Source organism: Mytilus trossulus, chromosome 8 (genome assembly GCF_036588685.1).
Source record: "Mytilus trossulus isolate FHL-02 chromosome 8, PNRI_Mtr1.1.1.hap1, whole genome shotgun sequence".
In the NCBI taxonomy this organism is placed as follows: domain Eukaryota; kingdom Metazoa; phylum Mollusca; class Bivalvia; order Mytilida; family Mytilidae; genus Mytilus; species Mytilus trossulus.
The window spans coordinates 33,999,534-34,020,709 of NC_086380.1; the positions used below are offsets into that span (position 1 = coordinate 33,999,534).

At 32.5% G+C, this 21,176-nt stretch overlaps 1 protein-coding gene across 1 annotated transcript; it reads left to right on the forward strand.

Annotated features, from left to right (window-relative positions):
• The first annotated feature begins 9,822 nt into the window (after window positions 1–9,822).
• LOC134680862 (uncharacterized) lies at window positions 9,823–20,003 on the forward strand. Its single transcript, XM_063540133.1, has 11 exons — window positions 9,823–10,008; window positions 10,717–10,732; window positions 11,258–11,293; window positions 11,581–11,655; window positions 12,327–12,347; window positions 14,156–14,191; window positions 15,088–15,120; window positions 15,687–15,751; window positions 17,095–17,154; window positions 18,370–18,429; window positions 19,123–20,003. The coding sequence occupies exons 1-11, from the start codon at window positions 9,976–9,978 to the stop codon at window positions 19,219–19,221; spliced, it is 534 nt and encodes a 177-aa protein (XP_063396203.1). The 5' UTR covers window positions 9,823–9,975; the 3' UTR covers window positions 19,222–20,003.
• Window positions 20,004–21,176: the final 1,173 nt, after the last annotated feature.

Genomic DNA, 21,176 nt, shown 5'->3' on the forward strand with positions numbered 1-21,176 from the left:
TAACAATCTAATAACTACCTAATTGACTGACCGATAGATTTAATGACAACGTCATAACTGATTGACAAACAAACTGACTAACTAGTTCAATCAAAGTAACTTACTTACTAACATGAATTAACTTACTTACTTACTATAACAAAGTAACAACTCATAACGAACTAACTGACTGACTGATTGTTCGACCTACTGATCGACCGACCGACCCACCGACCGACCGACTGAATGACTGTACCTACCTGGCTGAAAGGATTTGGTTGCTTTACAGTACATGTAAACTTTCTTGGCATTTTACCGATTGTCATATTACAACTTGTCACTTATCATTTCAGTCAATCGACCTGTGCAGTTAATATTCCAGTTTTAGTCAGTTTGCATGGGTAGTTCATTCATTTTTCATATTTATTAGGTCTTTTTGTATTTTGTTATGTGTAATTTGTTATGTGAATAACACTGTTGTTTATTTTTCTTTTATAAAGATTCAACGTTGTTCTCCTCTATTTTACTTTTTATTGTTCAGTTATCATGGTTCTGACTGCGTTTTTTTTCTCATTATTGATTAATGTAACATCTTTTCAATATGCATTTATTAAGTAATATTGGTCATCCTGGGATTCCAGTGTCTAAAATTACAAAAGTGAAACATTGTTACATCTCATTCATCAATTACATATTTCCAAGTTGTTCAAACGTCCTTGAGGTATTTACCAACATTTGATAGCATTATCACTTAATTTAATATGAAAGCCGTATTATTCTGCGCGCGTCCCTTATTTAGCTATCAATTTTCTAAAGCCATTAACTTTTATGAAAATTATAGCTACATGTTAGAAGATGATTATAAGAAAATTAGTGTTCAATGCTTAGTCATAAATCATCCTGCTGGATTTTTATTTGAATTGTTTCTAAATTAAATCGTTTATCTTTGTGTTTAAAAGCATACTGAGTATACGGTATATTTCTTTTTCATTTGTGAAGGGCTTACCATAATATTTCGTTGCTTATATACATGTCATCTACAAACCGGTAGATAATTGTCTTGGTGTCAATAAAAGCATGTCTTGTAATTTATCATTTTGCGATTGATGTCCTCGTGGTTGAACAAGCTGAACAATGATCGTATGGCAGATAATGTATCTTGGACTGTTGCGTTTAATTTACCCTACAAAACCACCTTATTATAGCTATTGGAATATTCTACTATTAGCAAAATAGAACAAAATAATAAAATTGAGAATGGAAATGGGGAATGTGTCAAAGAGACAACAATCCGACCTTAGACATCAGCAGAAGTTCAACAACAGTTTTGACAATTTTGACGTTGCGTTTAATTAATATGTCATGACTTCAATGTATTATACACTCGTTTGGCATAAGATTAAGCATTAACTAACTATAGAAATCTTTAACTTACCCAAATAGTAGAGTTAAAATTTGTTAAATATATTTTTAACCAATGTATTATCGCTATTTTGTGCAGTTTTCCTTTGATCTTTTTTGTGATAATTTTCATATCATGCTTTTCGCTCAAGATGGAAAAATTATCGCTGTTCCAGCTCAAGCGAGAAAATCAATCTCGTTGAGATGATCAACGATAATCTATTATTATTGCCAAAATGTTTTAAATGAGAATGTTTTTATCGAAATTCATTAATTATTGTATACGATCTTAGCGTTATTACAGGCATAATATGATTGCTAGAAAGTCCATATGCATTTTTACGACCGTGTAAAACCCTCATTGGTAGTCAAAGTCGTTAACAAAATCTCATCATCATCTGCACTTTTATGTTAGTATACACGAGCTAAACAATACCAACACCATAGGTAAAGCAGCTCAATATCATAAGAAGCTTATGTTATATGAAATTGATCTGTGAGTAGTGTTATATGTTTTGATAAATGCATTTTTACTAGTAGTCAATTCCAATTATCATATACTCTGGTATGTCACATGACGGAACACATTATTGATTGATTTACTGTTTTCATAACTGAGCAAACACCTAAACTGTGAATGGAAGAAAATAAGACACGACCAGTATTTATGTACTAAAAAAATCCGCCTTTATTCCCGAATGCGAGTTAAAATTATTAGTATTAAATCCCTATGCATTTTTCACGATATTTAGAAACTCGCAATAATTTTAGAATTTTCATTACATATCTTACTCTCTAACTTACTAAAACACTGATTTATTCATGTTACCCGTTTAAGCACATGAGTTAACTGGAAGTAGACTAATATAACGTCTGTTAACCAAAACGATATAAATCTATATAAAACTTATCATTTTGTATACTTTTAGTCGTAATTTACGAAGTTTACTTAGAACTAGTAACTATCTAGCATTGGTACTACTTCATACACAAACTGTGTAGATATTAATCATTATACGACAGAGTAAGGCAATAGGTGTTTACCAATGTTCAAATTTCGTTTGAATAGAACTCAATTGACCGTATGCAAAGTATCAGAAAAGTACGGTATTTACCGCAGTGGACGATTCTTAAAATTGACAGAAAATTCAAGATATACTATTCATTCAGTGTTCAGTCATTTTACACCCGCTAAAAGTAATATGACTGTTTTCAGTTGATAATTCAGAAACAATTGTATGACGTACAAAATATTACATTGTATAATTAACTTACAACTAATGTTTTATGATTTTTCTGCATAAAAGTGCATGTGAAATTTCTAAGCATTCTTCACAATGATTAGTATTATACGAGTACCATGTTTTTCCCTTTGTAATGCATTAAAGGTTTTACTGGTCTTGTATTATATCTTTATTGTTATTTTATATATGGTATAATGCAATTTTTTCTATTGCTTGTTACTAAATTTGCAAAGAGTCAATCAATGGTGTTATCTGATTATTTCAAAACATAGTCAATGGTATCTCAAATCAAGATCGTATGACGAGTGGCATTACCTTTGACTTTTGAATTAACATGAAGTTCAATAACGAGGGTTATCTTACAACTGTCCTTATCTTCTATAACAAATTGTAATGATTGACAAAATGTGGAGTTGCACTCGAATATGTTCCATTGTGTTTATGTGGTGCTCTTTTGAATTAGGAATGGCGGAGACAGCTGCCAGTCATGACGTCGATGAAATGTTAGATGGTCGGAAAATCATCCATGAATTGAAGACTGTAAAAGAGATACTAAAATCAGCGACAATAGAGATTGAAAATTTGAAAGACAAGAACGAAAACTTACAAACTGCCATGATGAAAATGGAAACGAAACACACAGACGAATTGAGCAGGATGAACAATGACTTGGAAAAAATAAATTCGATATGCCTTCAACCACACGTTAGTGCCATGAAATTGACTGTTGAAGTTGGGAATCATACTAAAATTAATCCGTCGCCTGAATTAAAAGATGAGGATGAGGCCACATTGTTCAATATCTTTGAACCTAAACGCAGGTTATATGAAGAAAAGCGTTTGCTTTTACCGCAGATAACACCTCCTGGTAAGGTTAAAGTCTTGTATCTGAAAACTATTAACCTGTCTCCTCATTGATATCACCGCGATCGACCGCTCTGAAGCATACAATGCATGAAAAAAGAATGGGACTAAGATCTATTTCATATTGAAACTTGTAAAGAGTGAGATAAACTTTGAGTCTTCCCTTAAAATTAATATGGCGGCCAACTCCTTTATAACGACCTGTCAATTCCGTGTTGATGGCCGTATTTTAACCTTTCTGTTTACAAATTGTGACTTGGATGAAGAGTTGTCTCATTTGCAATCTTATAACGAATATGTTCCTTGTGGCATAAGTTCAAACCCCTTCCCTTTTCACGAATGTGACCTACCGAATTAGACTATGTACCGGGTTTGTTATAATATGAGCAGGACGACATGTGCCACATGTGGAGGAGGATCTGCTAACCTGTTCGGAAAATCTGAGATCAATCCCTATTGTGATTGGTTCTTTTCGCTTAGTCTTTAACTTTCTATGTTGTGTCTTGTGTATTATTATATTTATCTGTTTGAGTTTTTTTTTCTTTTTAAGCCATGACGTTTTCAGTTTATTTTCGATCTATGATATTGACTTCCCTCTGGTATCTTTCGCCCCTGTTTTAAATTTATATTGTTGATGATCGTTAACAGTCAATTTAAACGTAATGGAATTTATGAGTCCTTAATGTGTATATATGTAATAAAGGGGACTTCAGTTCGTGACTTGGTAATAGCTCCATATCAAAAATTGTTTCTTGTTCTTATGTACTTTGTCTATGGCTTACAGGTAGAATTTTAACAAAAGTAGCGTTTTATGCAAACAGTCAAGGAGTCAATGCATGATCTAGGATTTAATCAAGCCATCAGTTTCGAAACCGTTGTCCTAGATACACACAATGCATTCCATGGAACATCGGGCGTATTCACAGCTCCACATGCTGGAAATTATGCATTTTGGGGTAATGTTGTGTGTTACGCAAGTCCTTAGAATACTACCTTGTCAAGGATGGTGTAGAGATTACTGGAGGTATCTGTGGCAATCAATGCTTCTGGGGATCATCTACCACAATGGCTGCTTTGCACTTTCATACCGGAAACAAAGTATGGATTCATATGGATGGAAATGATCATAGCTCGGGGAATTTAATTTATCGCTGGCATTCCAGTTTTCTTGGTTTTAGTTTAAATTGATGATACATTCATCTTATAACTAATTCTGACAAGAAACTACGAAGGAAAAAAAATAGTATTAAAGTTGATTCACTTCAATTATTCTTTTGTATTCGTACAAGTGTTTCATCGAGGCTTGGAAATCGTATTTGTAACTGAACTATACTGTAAACCAACTTAATTTCGCGAGCGATTAATTTTCGCGACTTTCGCGAGTAGAAAAATAACGCGAAATTAAATCGTCGTGAATATGTATAACTTGGATCTTTCCTTATTTAACTACATGAAGTTAATTAGAAAATCGCGAAATTAAATCGCCGTGAAGTAGACTAGGTAGAGATAAACGCGGAATAAAGTATCTGCAAAAATAAGTTGGTTTACTGTCACTGAATTGACAACGAGACAACAACAATAACATGAGACTAAAACACGAAGATGTAAAAAACTAAAGAGTGGTGTATGAGGTGTTCAACAATGAAATAGGCCCACACTGTATAGCAAGCTATACAATCCGCTTTTTGGCATGACATTATTAAAAATAGAAAAATTTGCGTACTGGTTTACGGACAAACAAAACAAATGAAAAACAGAAAGCAACAAACGAAACCCACTTAATTTAAGGCTGTTAACTTGGGATACGCTCAAGAAATTTGACAGGGTTAAACATTCTTGGGATTGCTCAAACTCAAACTGCACACAACATCAAAGCAAACTGTAAAATTAAATTAAATCTTTCTGTTTACATTCACCATAAAACCACGCGAAAATCTCACATAAGAAGGTTCGTTCTAGAAGTCATGTACGTTCGTACAACAAAGTTTACATTACAAACTATATAATTGTCCCGAATAAACAGCTGTCATGGATGCAAAGAGCTATTGGAGAAACAATTATTTTAATGAAAATATAAATCGTTGTAAGATCTAGTTCAAATATTTATAGTTTTTCAATTGCTTTCCTTCACGATATAATTAACGAGACGTTTTTTCAAACACAACCAAATTACCCACCATGACAGCATTTTGTCCAATCACAGAAAGAATTTTCGAGCATGCGTCTTTTGTTGCCATAGTTAAGCGTTATTAAGTTCAAAGGGCACAAACCGAAACTATATCGACTTCGTCGAAAAAAAAGAAACGAAATGACAAAAAAAAACAAGATGGAGATCTACGAGTACTTGAATACAGCTGTGGACTCATTTGTTTTCGTGGACATCAAATTTCTTGGATTAAGAAACACATGCATATGCGTGGATATTTAATTTCGTGGTTTTGTTGAGATAGCGTAGAAATTACGTCATTCGTTGAACATTTAATATGGTGCATGTGGTTCACCTGTACTCTCGAAATCCACGAAAATTGGTATCAAACGATTAATAATGAATCCACAGTATGCTGACTCTTAAGTAAAAGCTAATTCAAACGTTGAAATGAACTTTGTTTTCGAATACTATAAATTCTTTTCGGGACACATGCAACGGTTTGAGTGTTTATACGCAACTGACTAAATCATGGCATTGTTCTATACAATAATATAAGTATCAACAACACGTTTGACCGCTTGATCGATCACATAAAATCCATACAATTTAGTAAGGTTTCAATTTATCAAAAAATAAAAAATAATATTAGTATTCATGATTACAATATACAAGGTCTTTTTTCACAGTGTCCTTGCCAACGAACAAACATAAACAGCGACTTTCAGAAACCAAAGTCAAACATTCAGGTATAACTATCAACAACAAAACTTTATTCTCTAAAACAGCAACACAATCCGATCAGATCCTGAGGAATGACATGCAAAAGCGATATACAAATAATACATAGTATGTTAGACACACAATATTCCCAAACCTGCAACATCGTTCCCACAAAATCCAGCTACCAGACCGTTATTATGATCAGGCTATACTCCCTGGTTTTTGATTTGAACCGACGGTCATCGAAAATAAATTCTTATCATAAAAACGATGCCAATGCTGGTTGATGTATCACCAGCCCAGTATTCAGCACTTCGGTGTTGACATTGATTATCAATTATATGGTAATTTTTACAAAACTGTGAATTTTTTCAGAAAACTAAGGATTTTCTTTTTTTATATCAGGAAAAGATTACCTACGCCGTATGTGGCACAACTTCTGGGTATGTTGGGTCCTCAATTCTCTTCAACTTTGAACTTATTTGGCTTTATAGCTATTTTGATCTGAGAGTTACTGATGAGTCTATTGTATACGAAACGTGCGTCTAGCATATTAAATTATAATTCTGGTCCTTTGATAACTGTTCATGTACAAATTTGGATACATACGCCTGGCTGGGGTTCAACTCCACCCTCCCCAATCTTATATTGTTTGCGAAAATTCTTACTCATTCTTATGTTTTAAAGTAAAATCATTACTCATTGAAATAATTTTCAAAGTTATCAAAAAAATGACCTATCAACAATTTTAGTTCGGGTACACCAAATTGGATTGTTTATACAACAGAAGATGAAGATGTATGATTCATCAACATTTAAATTTCTACCCGTTATTTTATTACCTCAACGAATTTGCACCCCATTGATATATTTGAAATTCCAAAAGTGACCTATGAAAGCAGCCCATCTTTGTATATCCTGATACCGGAAGAACCGATTCGTGCTAATCATTAGTATGCGATGCTCTCCGTTGAACATTCGGCATTTATGAATAAACTGATGTGTATGGGGTCATTTAATTAACTACATGTATCGGACGTGACACATTGCTGCTAGTTATTCATTACATGTAAACTTATTTACATCAATTTGTGTGATGAAAGTAAGACAACTCAAGAAACTAAACTTCACCAATGTTTTTTATGATTAAAAACAAATGTTTACAATTTACGAGTATTGAATTTCAGACATTGGAAGTGTTGTTTTTGTCGACTTGTATTTCCCTTAAAGATACACACATACAACAGGTAAGATAAAATACGGTCAAATTAGATTTACTACAGGGAACATCGGTGATTTTTCCTTAAATATGGCATGGAGTTTAGATTGCTCTATGACACAATGTGCAGTATCTGCCGAACATATGTTAACATGCTAAGAGATGAATCAGGTGTAAAAAAAATGAAAATATATGAAATAATTATGCATGCATATGGAAATGAATAAAACGATTTGTTTAGCATTTTTTATTCACTGCTTGATAAAATACCTAATTGTACTAGTGACCTTAGGTTTATGAAAATAGCAAAACAAGTAAACGGTCATCAGCCATATTCATTTGTAATAACAAAATCAGTACAATTTTTCTACACCAGACGCACATTTCGACAACTAATGACTCTTCAGTGAAGCTGAAGGCCAAACTATTTGAAAATATATAGCTTTTTAAAAAAGACGAAGCTCTATAAACCAAGAGTGATAAAATAGTATATCCATAGCCAGGCCAGGAATCAGAGATTTGCATGAGGAAGATGATCCTTAATTCAAAATAATTTTCAAAATTTTGGTATTGCAATATGTATTTGCTAAAATGTTATGATGAACCTTAACCAGAAGAACCACACCGGCACATGATTAGATACTGGAACATGCACAATTTTCCTTTGAACATAAAATTCAAATCGATGGTTTTCTTCTGCTCAAAATGCTCCAAACTCTTCACTAGAAGACTAACAACACTATGCTTGTGAATTTTTTGGAATTTTGGTACTCAATGCTTTTCAACTTTATTTAGCCTATTTGACTTTTTTTGGATTCGAGCTTCACCGATGAGTCTTTTGTAGACGAAACGCGCGTCTGACGTTAATACAATATTAAATCTTGGTATCTCGATGTCTTGGGTTTGTTTTGTGAACCAGGTCTTCACTGCGAAAGTCGTGTCTTGTTTCGTCCCCGGAGTATCATCAGCCCCGTAGTCAGCACTTCGGTGTTGACCTAATTTAAAAATATCAATTATATGGTCATTTGTATAAATTTCCTGTTACAAAACTTTGGATTTTCTTATCCCAGGAAAAGATTACCTTAGCCGTATTTGGCACATTTTTTTTAAGAATTTTTGGTCCTCAATGAACTTTGTACTTGTTTGGCGTTGTAGCTATTTTGATCTGAGCGTCACTGATGATTCTTATGTAGACGAAAAGCACGTCTGATTTATAAAATTATAATTCTAGTACCTTTGATAACTACTTACACGTATTAAGTAAACCAACAATCTAGAAATTATGATACCGGCCATAGTAATGACTTACTCAGGGCTCCTACTTATACAGCAAACAAATGCTCAATAAACTAATTTGTAACTCCAATTGAAAATTTAAGCTCTTTCTCCTATTTAGTTTTGGTAAATCACTTTTTTAATATTTTCTTGATTCAGGGAGATACAATGTTCCATGTTTTTATACAATTTTATACATCCGATCCAGTCAAAGCTTCGTTTGTCTAATTAAATGTACTGTGGGATATGATATGTCCAGGTGAGTTTCTTTTACCATACCTCAGTCAGGCGTCGAAGTCGAGACGGGCATACGGTTTAATGATATTGACTAAGAACAAAAGTTGTTATTTCAATTCACATGCACCAGGTTGATTTTAAAGATCTCGATATTTCTATGACAAATACAAACATATTTTGCAACTGTGGTTTAACACAATTACGCATATAACTACGTTATACACCAGTATGAACAAGTATTTCACACGATTCGTTAAATGACAAATAAAAACAGTTACTGTGGCTTAGCATGCCCATTGTATTACGTAATATGCCCTTATGAATGAGTAGTTCTGTTGAAAATTGAAATATCGTAATTTGTCAAACAGTTAAAAAGTACATTGACATTGTAAGTGGTCACCTCCCTCATTAAGTGATTGAAATTCGTAACCTCTTAGTTCATAAACCTCTTGACATATATTTTTATGTTGTTAAAAGTTTAAGTACCAGAAAATTCTATACCAATGATAATGAATTTCATGTCAATTGTTTTATTAAATATATAAACATTTATAAATGCTGATATTAAATAAACGAATTAGTCGTTTTAAAATTGCAATGTAAAAAGTATCAAAGAAATATTAGCTAAATAATCAGTAAACACATTTGTTACATAATGTCCCCTCTTCGTGCCTTTCTGACAAATCTCTGTGACACTTACTTATTTCAACCCATTTCAGGAAGGAAGTAGATTTTGAAGTCATCGTATAAGTATTTATTTTCATAACATCTAGAACATAGTAGAAACTTCATTGTACTGAATAAAAATAGTATAAATAACAGGTTCAACTCCCCTTAACTCTGTCATCTTATCTTTGGCATTGTTTTGTCAGTGAGCAATAGAAAAGATGTTATTTGGATCTATTATCTCTCTTCTAGTTGTAAGTACAATTAATTAGTTTTGGTTTTGTATGTAAGATGAAAAATTTCGTTGTTTCTGATCAGTTTCTTTATATAACTATAGTTAACCAACGTCGGTTGTCATCAGCTACTTTCATGAAGAACAGAGCGCATTTGAAACTGGTTCCCAATTATGTGCCGTCTTTCAATTTTCGGTTCAAGCTAGTGAACATTCAGTTAGTAGCTGGAATGCACGGAATTTTATATTTAGAACATTTGTCGAAATATGAAAACACCACCAAGCACTGTGTACGTACCCGAGCCTGCGCGGATGTCTTATTAACCTTGTTATTGTCTTCCTTTAACATTTATTTATATGGGGAAATATGTTACATTATATTGATTTTAGTATTAAACTGTTGTAAATATAAACCTTTTTTTTTTCTTTTTTTTTGTAAATATAAACCTGATATCTCTGATGCTGTGAGTTTGAGCAGTGCTCGTGACAAGGCGTTTGTAAATGCAATCAGTTTGTATTTTTTTTTTACCTTTATATTGTAATTAATACGTCGAAAACTAGTACATTTGTACATCTAAATGTTAATGTCATTGATATATATACGGTATAAGGCAATTATCATTGTGTAGTCTTAATAGTCCTACTTCTGTTAAAATTACAATCGTTAAAAGACCGGAGGTTAATCACAAGTGTACTTGTATCACTGAATTTTGTTTTATTTACTTTACAGCTAGTTTGTGGAATCAGTAAGTATTGTTATACAGTATGTTGTTAAGTTCCAAGACTTTTGTTTATATATACTTAATACCGCATATGGTAGCATATATTTGTGTAAAGTTTTAACGATAACAATATTCATAAGCCTTACTAAATCTATACACAGAAGGACACAGTGGTTTTAGTGTAGAAATAAACCGATCGCTATAGTCTCACATATTATATAGTTTAACATCAGAAAGCATGCAGAAGTATTGATATACCCAAAGATAGCAAAATAACTATAGAATTATTTATACTATCGATTGTAAGTATTAGAACTATAAATTAATCACAGATAAAAGACAAATTAGGTTTAATTTGAGATAAATAACAAAAAAACGCATAGTAAAATAAAATAAACAATCGATATAAGAACTATTAAAAAGCATATATTACAGTTAATTAAAACAATCATGAAGTTTGTGCAAATTAATTTCATTTTATGAAATTGTCATTTTAGAAAGACTTCAAATGATTGTTTTTGGTCTAATTAATGACGTTGTATTTAACAGGTTGTAATGGCGCTGGTCCACCAGGAAGCGCTCCACGTAAGTAGTTGGTCAAATTCTGAGTTCGACGTTTATTATTTTACTACTTCTTTAAACAAAAATCTTTTTAGCTTTTCAAACCTTTTCTTCAAAAGGATAAATTTTCTTTTCGTAATGTTTGATGTTCATGTGAACAGTTTCTTATTTGTTTTAATTTAATTTCTTTTAATTTATCTTTAGTTGTAGGTTGCTAATAACCTTTTTAACAAACTTAATTTTGCCAAAATACATTTTCATAATTGTTGAGTTGCAAATTGTAAACTAGTATTGACCTATCTTAAATTTAGATCTACAGCCACATGGAGGTGCTCCCGGAAGTATCGGGACCCCTGGAGCTCAACTGATTTTCCCGCCCAATCCAGGTAATTAATGATTTTCTGTAATACAGTGCTAATTAGTTGTAACATAGTATGCATTTCATGTATAACTCAGCCGCATTCTTTATTTACATGTCCCAAGTCGGGAGCCTACTATTGTTCAGCAGTTGTCGTTTGTTCATGTCTGTCATATTTATTTTTTGTATTTTTTTTAAGTATTAATTAAGCCGTTAGATTTCTTCAATGAATGCATCATATTGTTCATGTCGCGGCTGTTTACAATGTATATAGCCGAATATATAGTTGGGTTTTTCTCATTGTAAAAGGCCGTACGGTTGCCTAGAACTGCTTAATACATCCGTTTCATTTGTACCTTGGTGAATATATGTCTCATTGACAATCATACCTTATCTCCTTATTCTTATATTTCAAATGCTATTTAAATATGAAAAAAAGATATCATGCACTGACAATGTACTCATCATAAATATCAAGATTGAAATTTATTATTTATGCAAGCCGCAAATACGTCTACAAAAGTCTCATTAGTGACGCTCGAATAAAAAAGTATTAAAGGCCAAATAAAGAACGATGTTGAAGAGCATGGAGGACCAAAATTGCCAAAGCTAAAAAGACTAGCATCTTTAATGTTTTAGAAATTGATGGATTGAATGAAAAATAAAATCAATTACAAATATTTGTTTCGTCTTTTTCAGATTTTGGTCAACTCGTGCAAGGTATGTAACTTTTAAAATATTGTGTACATATTTTATTCCCATTTTTGCCCAGAAGTATATAAACAATGAAAAAATAGTCATTCAAGAATTTTAAATTAAAATAAAGCGAACATTAAAGAAAATAGAATGTGTAATGCATTCATCTTGGGCATTATTCGCCCTTCTTGAATATTTCCAACCGTAGATGGTTAAATAATTGAGTTATCTCTCATTGAATGTGTTTGATTCTGACAGTTTTGCATTTTTATTCAAATATTTTAACAATTTTTCGAAGGCAGTTGCTATTTGTCCGGCTAGCCGGACGAATAGTTCCAGGACTGTTTGTCCGGCCAATACAATGCGCATGTCACTATAATATTTGTGTGTGCGTGTAATATTATCATCAGCAGCACCAGGGGGTAGCACATGTTTGTAATCTTTAGTGTTAGGCCTAATCTTGTTACTGGTAATTGAAATGAATTTGTTGTTTTCTTTATACATGTCATACTGGTATATATAGTCCAATATGGATAACGAATACTAATTAAAAAAAATCATATATATATATATATTTTATTTGGCAATCGCCAATGGCAGTCAGCAGGGTTAAAGAACATCAGTTGTTCGACCTGTTAGTCAAATGCGTTTTGTTTAAATATACTTTTTCACTCTTTTGGTCTTTTGGAAAATGTTGTTTGTGCTGTTTTTAGACCCTTCTACAACGAAATTTGTTTGACATGCACACGTATAAAAATTGCGGTTTTTATCCAACGCAGTTATAGGTTTGAACGTAGTTTTCAATTTAGACTCGTTTATATATATATATATATATCCCATATTTGTTATACATATTATATAAGAAGAGAGAAGAAATTACTTGTAAAACAAACTTGACTCGTACTTTGAAGTAAACGCAAAGGATTTTTTTCTGGCTGAAAAAATTAAGGTACAAAATTATTATGTCTGTAGCTGTCAAAAAGAATTATCGACCCCTTGACATAAAGGTATCCATATTTTGAGTGAAAGGTGAGAGATTTTTCTTTAATACCCATTTAATTTCATTCAGTTATACTTTCAATTGTAAATGCCTTTCTCGGCTATACTCTTGCTTTGAACATCTTTTTCACAATTTACACAGCTGTAGCGAGTCAAATAATTTTGTTAAACTATAGTTCTCCGATCAATTATCTTTTATTTCCCATTTTCCTTGTGATTTCAATTTTTTAGAGTCCCTTTTATTACATTATATCATTCTTGGAAGTTCATAATACGTGTTCCATTGTCAAATTTCGAAAACTGCAAAATTTATCACAAATATTGATATCACCGTTTTCAGCCATGATCTTAAAATTGAAAATCAGTGATCAAATTACACGCGCCCCCTTGGTGCTACCGAAGATAATATTACACGCACTTCCGAACGCACATTATATGACATGCACATTACAATGGCCGGACAAAAAGCCCTGACACTATTCGTCCGGCTAGCCGGACAAATAGCCACTCCGTTTTTCGAAATCATATTTAAGATTGATTTATATGCATTACTTGTTTAACTTTCAATGACTTATGTTTCAGGCGTCTTCAACAAGACAGCACATTAGCACTAAACCAATTGACTTAAGATCATTGAAATTTCGCAAATTTGGTCAGCAAAAGTAAAAACGATGTATAAAAAAAAATATGTTCGTATAAAAAAGAGTTAAAAAAACTGATTTTTATCTTATAAAGTACTGACATGCATGCCATAAGTTGTATCTATTGCACATATGATATCGACTGTTTTTGTTCTCTTCTTATACATACAGTTTAATGTGTTTTCTTTTTAGTTGATAACATAGAAGAGGCAAACTCAAAGCATATATGTGAGTATGTTGAAGGCCGTACTTTAACCTATAATGGTTTACATTTTAAATTGTTATTTGGATGGAGAGTTGTCTCATTGGCACTCACACCACATCTTCCTATATCTATGGATATATTTATCCTCAAAAACGCACACCGTAAAAATACTGACATTCCAGTCGTAAATGTATAAGGAATGTCATGCATTTACAACTTATTATCCCTTTGGTTTCTAAAAATAAAAACAAAGTGAGAAATAGTTGACAATAACTTTGTATGCATACGTAATAACGTTTGTCATTTTCTGTTAAAGAAATATAGATTCTTACACTGCAACAAGTGTATTACGATATTTCTCCACTCGAGACAGTTAAATTTTATTATTTAAAGCGCGAGGCTTGCCGAGCCCTTCAAATAATAAAATTTAACTGTCGAGAGTGGAGAAATACCGTAATACACGAGTTATAGTGATGGAATCTGTTTCTCTAATGCTTTTTATCGTTCTTTTTCAAAGATTTTCAGAAAATTGTGCTCTTAATTTGCGACGTCATCAGGCAAGGTCGCATTTTTTCATCACGTCACAATAGGAAAAATGAGAACAAAACAAAACATTTTGACGTCATAATCAAATTTCGACTAATCATTTGCCGAGAACAGATTTTTCACTAGTGAAGAGAAATATTTTTCTTACACCGGTCAGGAAATGTGAAAATAGCACAAAAATTAGAGAAGTTATGTTTTTTCTGCGTTTTCAGGTCGGTTGTGCATAAAAAAAGTTTATAGTCAAATTATTAGTACTTACGATCTATATCTATTATGATGAAATTCGTCAAAATGAAATAAAACAGCATCCACAAATCTAGTTCACAATGTAAGACAATTCAAATTTTAACGATGTTATCTTTTTTTATTTTAGTTTCCGACCCCAGAGGACCCTTGGGTTTAGTCAGTAAGTTTCAAAACTATTGATTATAAGCATATCTTCATTATGTTAATACAAAGAGAAACGAGGTTAAATCGTTGACAGCGACCAAGCAACAAAACAACTCAAACTAAAATAACCATAACTGATTATATCTAAATCTAGCCGTATTTTCAACTTTAATTCATAGTAGGATTACCATCTAGATTTCTCTCAAAGTTACTGACGATTAATTAGAGGCAATAAAAAATCTTAGCAATCATATTCTTTATGTATAAAAGGGAGTACATATATTGTAAATGTAACTGCTGATAGAGCGACTGAGCTGTGTGTACTTTGTCAAATATTGTTGTCAATGAGTTCAGCTAGCAATGATAGGGTAAAATTGATATAATTCTGCTGAAGAATTCAGTTGACATTTAGTTTCAAAAACACTCACAGCTTAAAAAATAGAAAACACAACAAGGCCCCGCAGCAAATTAAACATTCTTTAAATTATGACTCGGAAAGATAAACATTTGCCCATGTAGTAAACAAAAAAATGTTGCTACTCAATCCGAAAAATGAATTATTTAATAGATATTTTGTTACAGATGAGCATGGAGAGTATATTCCCCTTCAGGGAGGATCAGCTGAAATAAGATCGAAGCAAACCCAAGTATGTACAAAAAATATGTTAATAAGAAATAACTCATTAGATTCCTTTTGTAAAGATGTCCGCTATTGAAATCCAAAATCAACAACGTTTTCATAAAATGTTATTCAATTTTTTGTTCAAGAAAGAAATACAATACATCATCACATAGAAAAAAGCATTTTATAAGTATGGGTTCTATTGTTTTAACCTTTTAATATTTTGTAGGAAAATAGGCATCCCCTTTTTCCGAAATTTCATCTTGAATTTCCCGGATAAAATGAGTGTTCCCCAATACAGAAAAATATATCAAGAATCTGAAAATACTTTGTATTTGGGATGACTGCTTTTAAAAAGTACCGCATGAAAAGGAAAATAGGTTACAACTGCCTTAAAAGACAATACAAGGCCACTGTTTTAAAAGTTTGTTTTGATTATTTGAAAATTCGTACAAACTCTTCATTCAATATTGATCGGTACAAAACTATCAGGATTTCAGGTACATAGTTTCCTTTATAATTTTGTCACATTCCCTGAAAAGTTCAAGGAAATTTTCAGTAAAAAAGGATAAGGTTCCGTACAAATGTAATGTTAATTGTTTGTTTAATATATCAGAGGCTCCATGTTTCTTTATTCTGATTGACTTATGTACACATATATCCTTCTCTGAACCTTTAAATCGAAATGTTTTGAATCATGTGGTGATTGATGATTGGAACATCCCTATAACGATCTACATACTGAGGGGGAGGACAGGGGGTACCCTTCTCCCTTCTCCCACCCCTCTTCTCCTTTCTCCTACCCCTCTTCTCCTATTTTTTTTTTTTTAATTTACCGGAAAAAGAGAAATATTTTATTTTTTCATATTTTATTTTTTTCTCCAACTTTTTCTCTTTTCTCCCTGCCTTCCTCTCCTTTCTCCTACCCCCTCTCTCATTTCTGCCACCCCCTTTTTCCTTTCTCCTACCCCTTTTCTCCCTGTCTCCCTTACCCCTGTCCTCTCCCTCCATACTGATTTCAAAATGTTCATTAGGAATATCGGTATGAACAACATTGATTCAGGTCACTTAAAAGCTCTAAAGATTCAAATGTGCGTCGGTTTTTCTCTCTCTCTCGAACTACATCGTACTTTGTCAGTATAATTAAACGACCGTATCTTTTATACAAATTAATCACTTTTGGTCGCTTAAATCAAATTGCTGTTATAATCAGTCTTTGTTTAAGATGGGACAGTTTGGAAAAATCGTACACTCTGAAACAATACTACAAATTTATTACACCGAACATCAGTCCATTGTAACAAGTATATTTAAGATAATTTTAAAAGAATATTTTTAAATTGATGACTGTTTTAATTTTTGTTGCAGTTGCCACGTGATCGTGATCACGTAGAAGAAACTGATTGGCATAAAGTTGAAGTAGAGACTGTAAGTAAATTAATATTTGGTGATTAAATCACACAACTGCTAAATATAGTAGTTTTCAAAGGTACCAGGATTATAATTTATAGAATTGAGAATGGAAATAGGGAATGTATCAAAGAGACAACATCTTGACCATAGAAAAAAACAACAGCAGAAGGTCACCAACAGGTCTTCAATGTAGCGAGAAATTCCCGCACCCGGAGGCGTCCTTCAGCTGGCCCCTAAACAAAAATATACTAGTTCAGTGATGATGACCGCCATACTAATTTCCGAATTGTTCAGTACGCTAGACGCGCAATTCGTCTAAAGAATACTCGTCAGTGACGCTCATATCAAAAGATTTATTAAGCCAAAGAAGTACGAAGTTGAAGAGCATTGAGGATCCAAAATTCCAAAAAGGTTGTGCCAAATACGGCTAAGGTAATGTATGCCTGGGATAAGAAAATCCTTTATCTTCTAAAATTATAGAAATGTTAGTTGCATTTAATAGGACATTTTCTCTTTATCCCAGCAAGCTTATCAATTATTATAGTATCATATTTTGAACTCTGGACAAAAAATGAAAAAAAAATATACTGGTATGGCAGTTCCTTTTGATGGCCCCGCATCAAAGTTGTCGGTGCCATATAGTTTTACCCTTGTCCGAAATTCCGTCATTCCGTCATTCCGCAACAAACCATTATTCGGAGGTTTTTTTTCTAAACGCCTTCAGATATTGGGCTGACTTTTGGTTTGTGGGTTCACCATGATGAGTTACAGATCAAGTTTAAGTTTCTTTTCCGCTCCGCTTATTTTTGCTGAAATTACGGGTTTTGGATAAAGTGTTGAAAATCACAGTTCCTCTCCATTTGTTTTTGCCAAAATTAAGGGTTTACAACTTTGAAAATTGTTGAAAATCACAGTTATACAGACTATTTTCTATAGGCCTCCACATTTTGAGCTGAGTTTTGTTAACAGTTAATTTATAATTATGAACATATCAATATGAGACTACCATCATGTTTGTTTCCACATGTGTTATTGAAATTGCAGATTTTTCAACTGTTTTTTATTTTTTTTTATATTCTTAAACTGTATGGTTTGTGCGTCGATGAAAGTTACACACACGTTTAAACATTGTAATAACACTGAACATTTCTTTGTATGTTTAAACTTTGATATTTTGGAAAGCAGTATATATATAACGTACATTCCGATTCGTTTTCTCATTTATTTTAGGGTGAAGATCAAACTAAAGCCCCAGACAACTCTCAAAACCGAGCTGGCATTCTATATAATGTGAGTATTAAATTTCACATACACATGATATTTCACATACTCATGACTACCAAATATACCGAAAAATCATGAACATACGATTATTGCTTCTTTAGAAAAAAATAAAAAGTTTTCTTGTGCACAAAATGTACTTCTGAGTTATATTTTATCAGTATGATTTTACGGAGATGTATGATAGACGTCATACACTAATATGTGTAGACACAAAAAGGCACCACGTGATGTTCAAGTTTAAACTTGAATAAATTTAAGTGATTACATCAGGAGGACTCGATACGAAAAGTTTTTAAAGCAAAACATATAAAAATCTTAAAGCATACAAATCGAACGAGTATACTTTGTTTGAGGTTAATTTTGAATGTGTAGCTGGAACACATATGTGCTATTTTTTTAGGAATGACTGTAATATAATTGTCTGTCTTTGAAGAAATAACGTAAAAACTGTAGTGGTGCACACTGAATAACCCGTGTTTCCAATACAAATCATAAAAAACGTTGATGACGTCACGGAGACATAACAAAATTATGATTATGAACTGATAGTCAAAATACTGTCAGCCAATCAGAAGACGTATAACATTCAAAATTGAATGATAACTAAATATACTGCAAACACATTGCAGTTTTTTTTAAATAAATAATTCATATGATATTCAATGAATTACATGATGCTTTCTTTCCTAATCTATACAGATGTTTAAGGGGAGACACCAGCCGGGACCAAATGCGCATCATCCACGTCCACAGGGTGAAGAACATCAATCTGAACCACAAGGACCACCAAGAGTTTAACAGACCTATACTATATCTTAACTTTATGGCAAACAGCTTAGTATTATGTCCATTATAAGCTATTCCAGATATTAAACAAAAGAAACCCTAATGGTACATTTCCATTCTTCATTTTACATTGTTTGCCTTGAAATGATATACTAAGTAGTTTGTTTTTGATATATATTTCTAATACACCTCATTCAATATAAACTGGTTGATTTTTAGCTAATCTATGCTTATTTGTTTTTATAGAAACTTTTTCTTGTTGGTTTTTAAATTGCATTTGGTGACAATTATACCACAATGTTTTCTATAAATAATACTTTTTTTATATTTCTATTTTGACTTTAAAAGCGTTAAGATTTTTTTAAAGTTTATATAACGGTTAAAGTATCCGAAAAATCTGTAATACTAATATTAACATGCATTGTATATATCCCAGTTGTATTTCGTGGTTGTTGTCGCATTCATATGGACGACCAACATCACATTTTTTTTTATATTTGAGGCTCAAATACTAGAATATACACATTTCATTAATAAAACAACGTTATATTTTACAATGAGCCAAACCTTCGACATTTGAGAGCTTATCTGTTTTACGTTGCAACAAGTAAGAAAGAGCACTTTCGTGCACTCTCATTTTCAGATATGTTTTTTAAACTGTGTCATAATCATTACTAACTTTAATACTGTTTAATGTGTCAAATACATGCAGGGAAGAAACAGAGTCATAATCCATGAAGTGTTAATTTGTCTTTTTGACTTTTTTTACAATAAAGTTGTTAGCCTCAAAATTGCATCGACAATTTTCTTGTATTTATAGTCTCTTGTTTTCAGTTCGTTGTAATTAATTTAAAAGATAATTCGCCATTATTTTTTGGATATACTAGTAAACTGATCGTATGTCTTCATAAAAATATGCAGATGTGGTATCATTGCCAATGGAACTATTTCCCAACAGAGACCAACTGACATAAAAGGTAGCAACTATAGGTCACTGTACGACATACAACAACAATCAAAACCAATGGATTCCGCTTAACATGACATATGTAAAAATTTCAAACGAAAAACCTAACAGCCTGAATTATGCATGACTCACGAATTACAAATAGGATATACAGTGACCGAATACAAGCTCCTTACTTCGGATAGACACAGAATATGACATACAGAATATGGTAGGATTAAACTTGTTAACTGGAGCCCAACCCTTTTCAAAACCTGTCACAAAAAAGTAACAGCAAAGGAATAAAAAATATGTTGTTTTCTCACTGGTTCACTGTTTGTTGCATGTTTGGTCCGAATCATTGATAACCTGGCCTTTTTTTAAATGACTATTGAAGGAATCAAATTCGAAGATGTTCTATTTTTGCATGTGCAAAACAGGGAGAAATCTAGACTTTAGGGTGCCATTAACCCATTTAGCCAAGACACTCATTAGGGTTATCTACGATTGTTGGTATTTCGCCCCCTTTGAGCTTAAACTGGAACTTTGTTGTAATCTACCCCTTTTTTAGTACCATTGATATCAACTGTCTTACCTTAAGTTCTATCCTGGCCCACGGAACTAGCTATTCATATTGCTTGAATAATGGGTGAAGTTGTAACTCTGCCATCCCAATTTGTATGGTACAGATCCATATGCATTTGCTGCCAGGTCTAACCCTACATTTTAATTGTCAAATATCTCCGGTCCTGACCTTTTGCATGAACTGGCTTAGAACACTAGTATGTTCTACACACACTAGAAAACATACGCAATGTCTCCTTCTGCTTAGATGTATCGATGTAACTATTATCTACCATATACTTTGTCATCAAAGGAGTAGGTCCAGTAAGACCCCTTTTTGGCCCCAAAATATAGCAGTTTTACAAAATTGTTAAAATGTAATCTTTTAGTTATTTATTGGACATTAAAATGCTTCTGCTACATAAATACGGACTGTTTTTGACAATACAATACACAT

What these genes read in the sequence shown, in the direction of transcription:
- LOC134680862 (XM_063540133.1), top strand. Translation starts at nt 9,976, where the DNA reads ATGTTATTTGGATCTATTATCTCTCTTCTAGTT. An exon ending in GGCAAACTCAAAGCATATAT is followed by an intron (nt 14,192 to 15,087) that starts GTGAGTATGTTG and finishes TTTTTATTTTAG; the next exon opens with TTTCCGACCCCAGAGGACCC. An exon ending in TAAGATCGAAGCAAACCCAA is followed by an intron (nt 15,752 to 17,094) that starts GTATGTACAAAA and finishes TTTTTGTTGCAG; the next exon opens with TTGCCACGTGATCGTGATCA.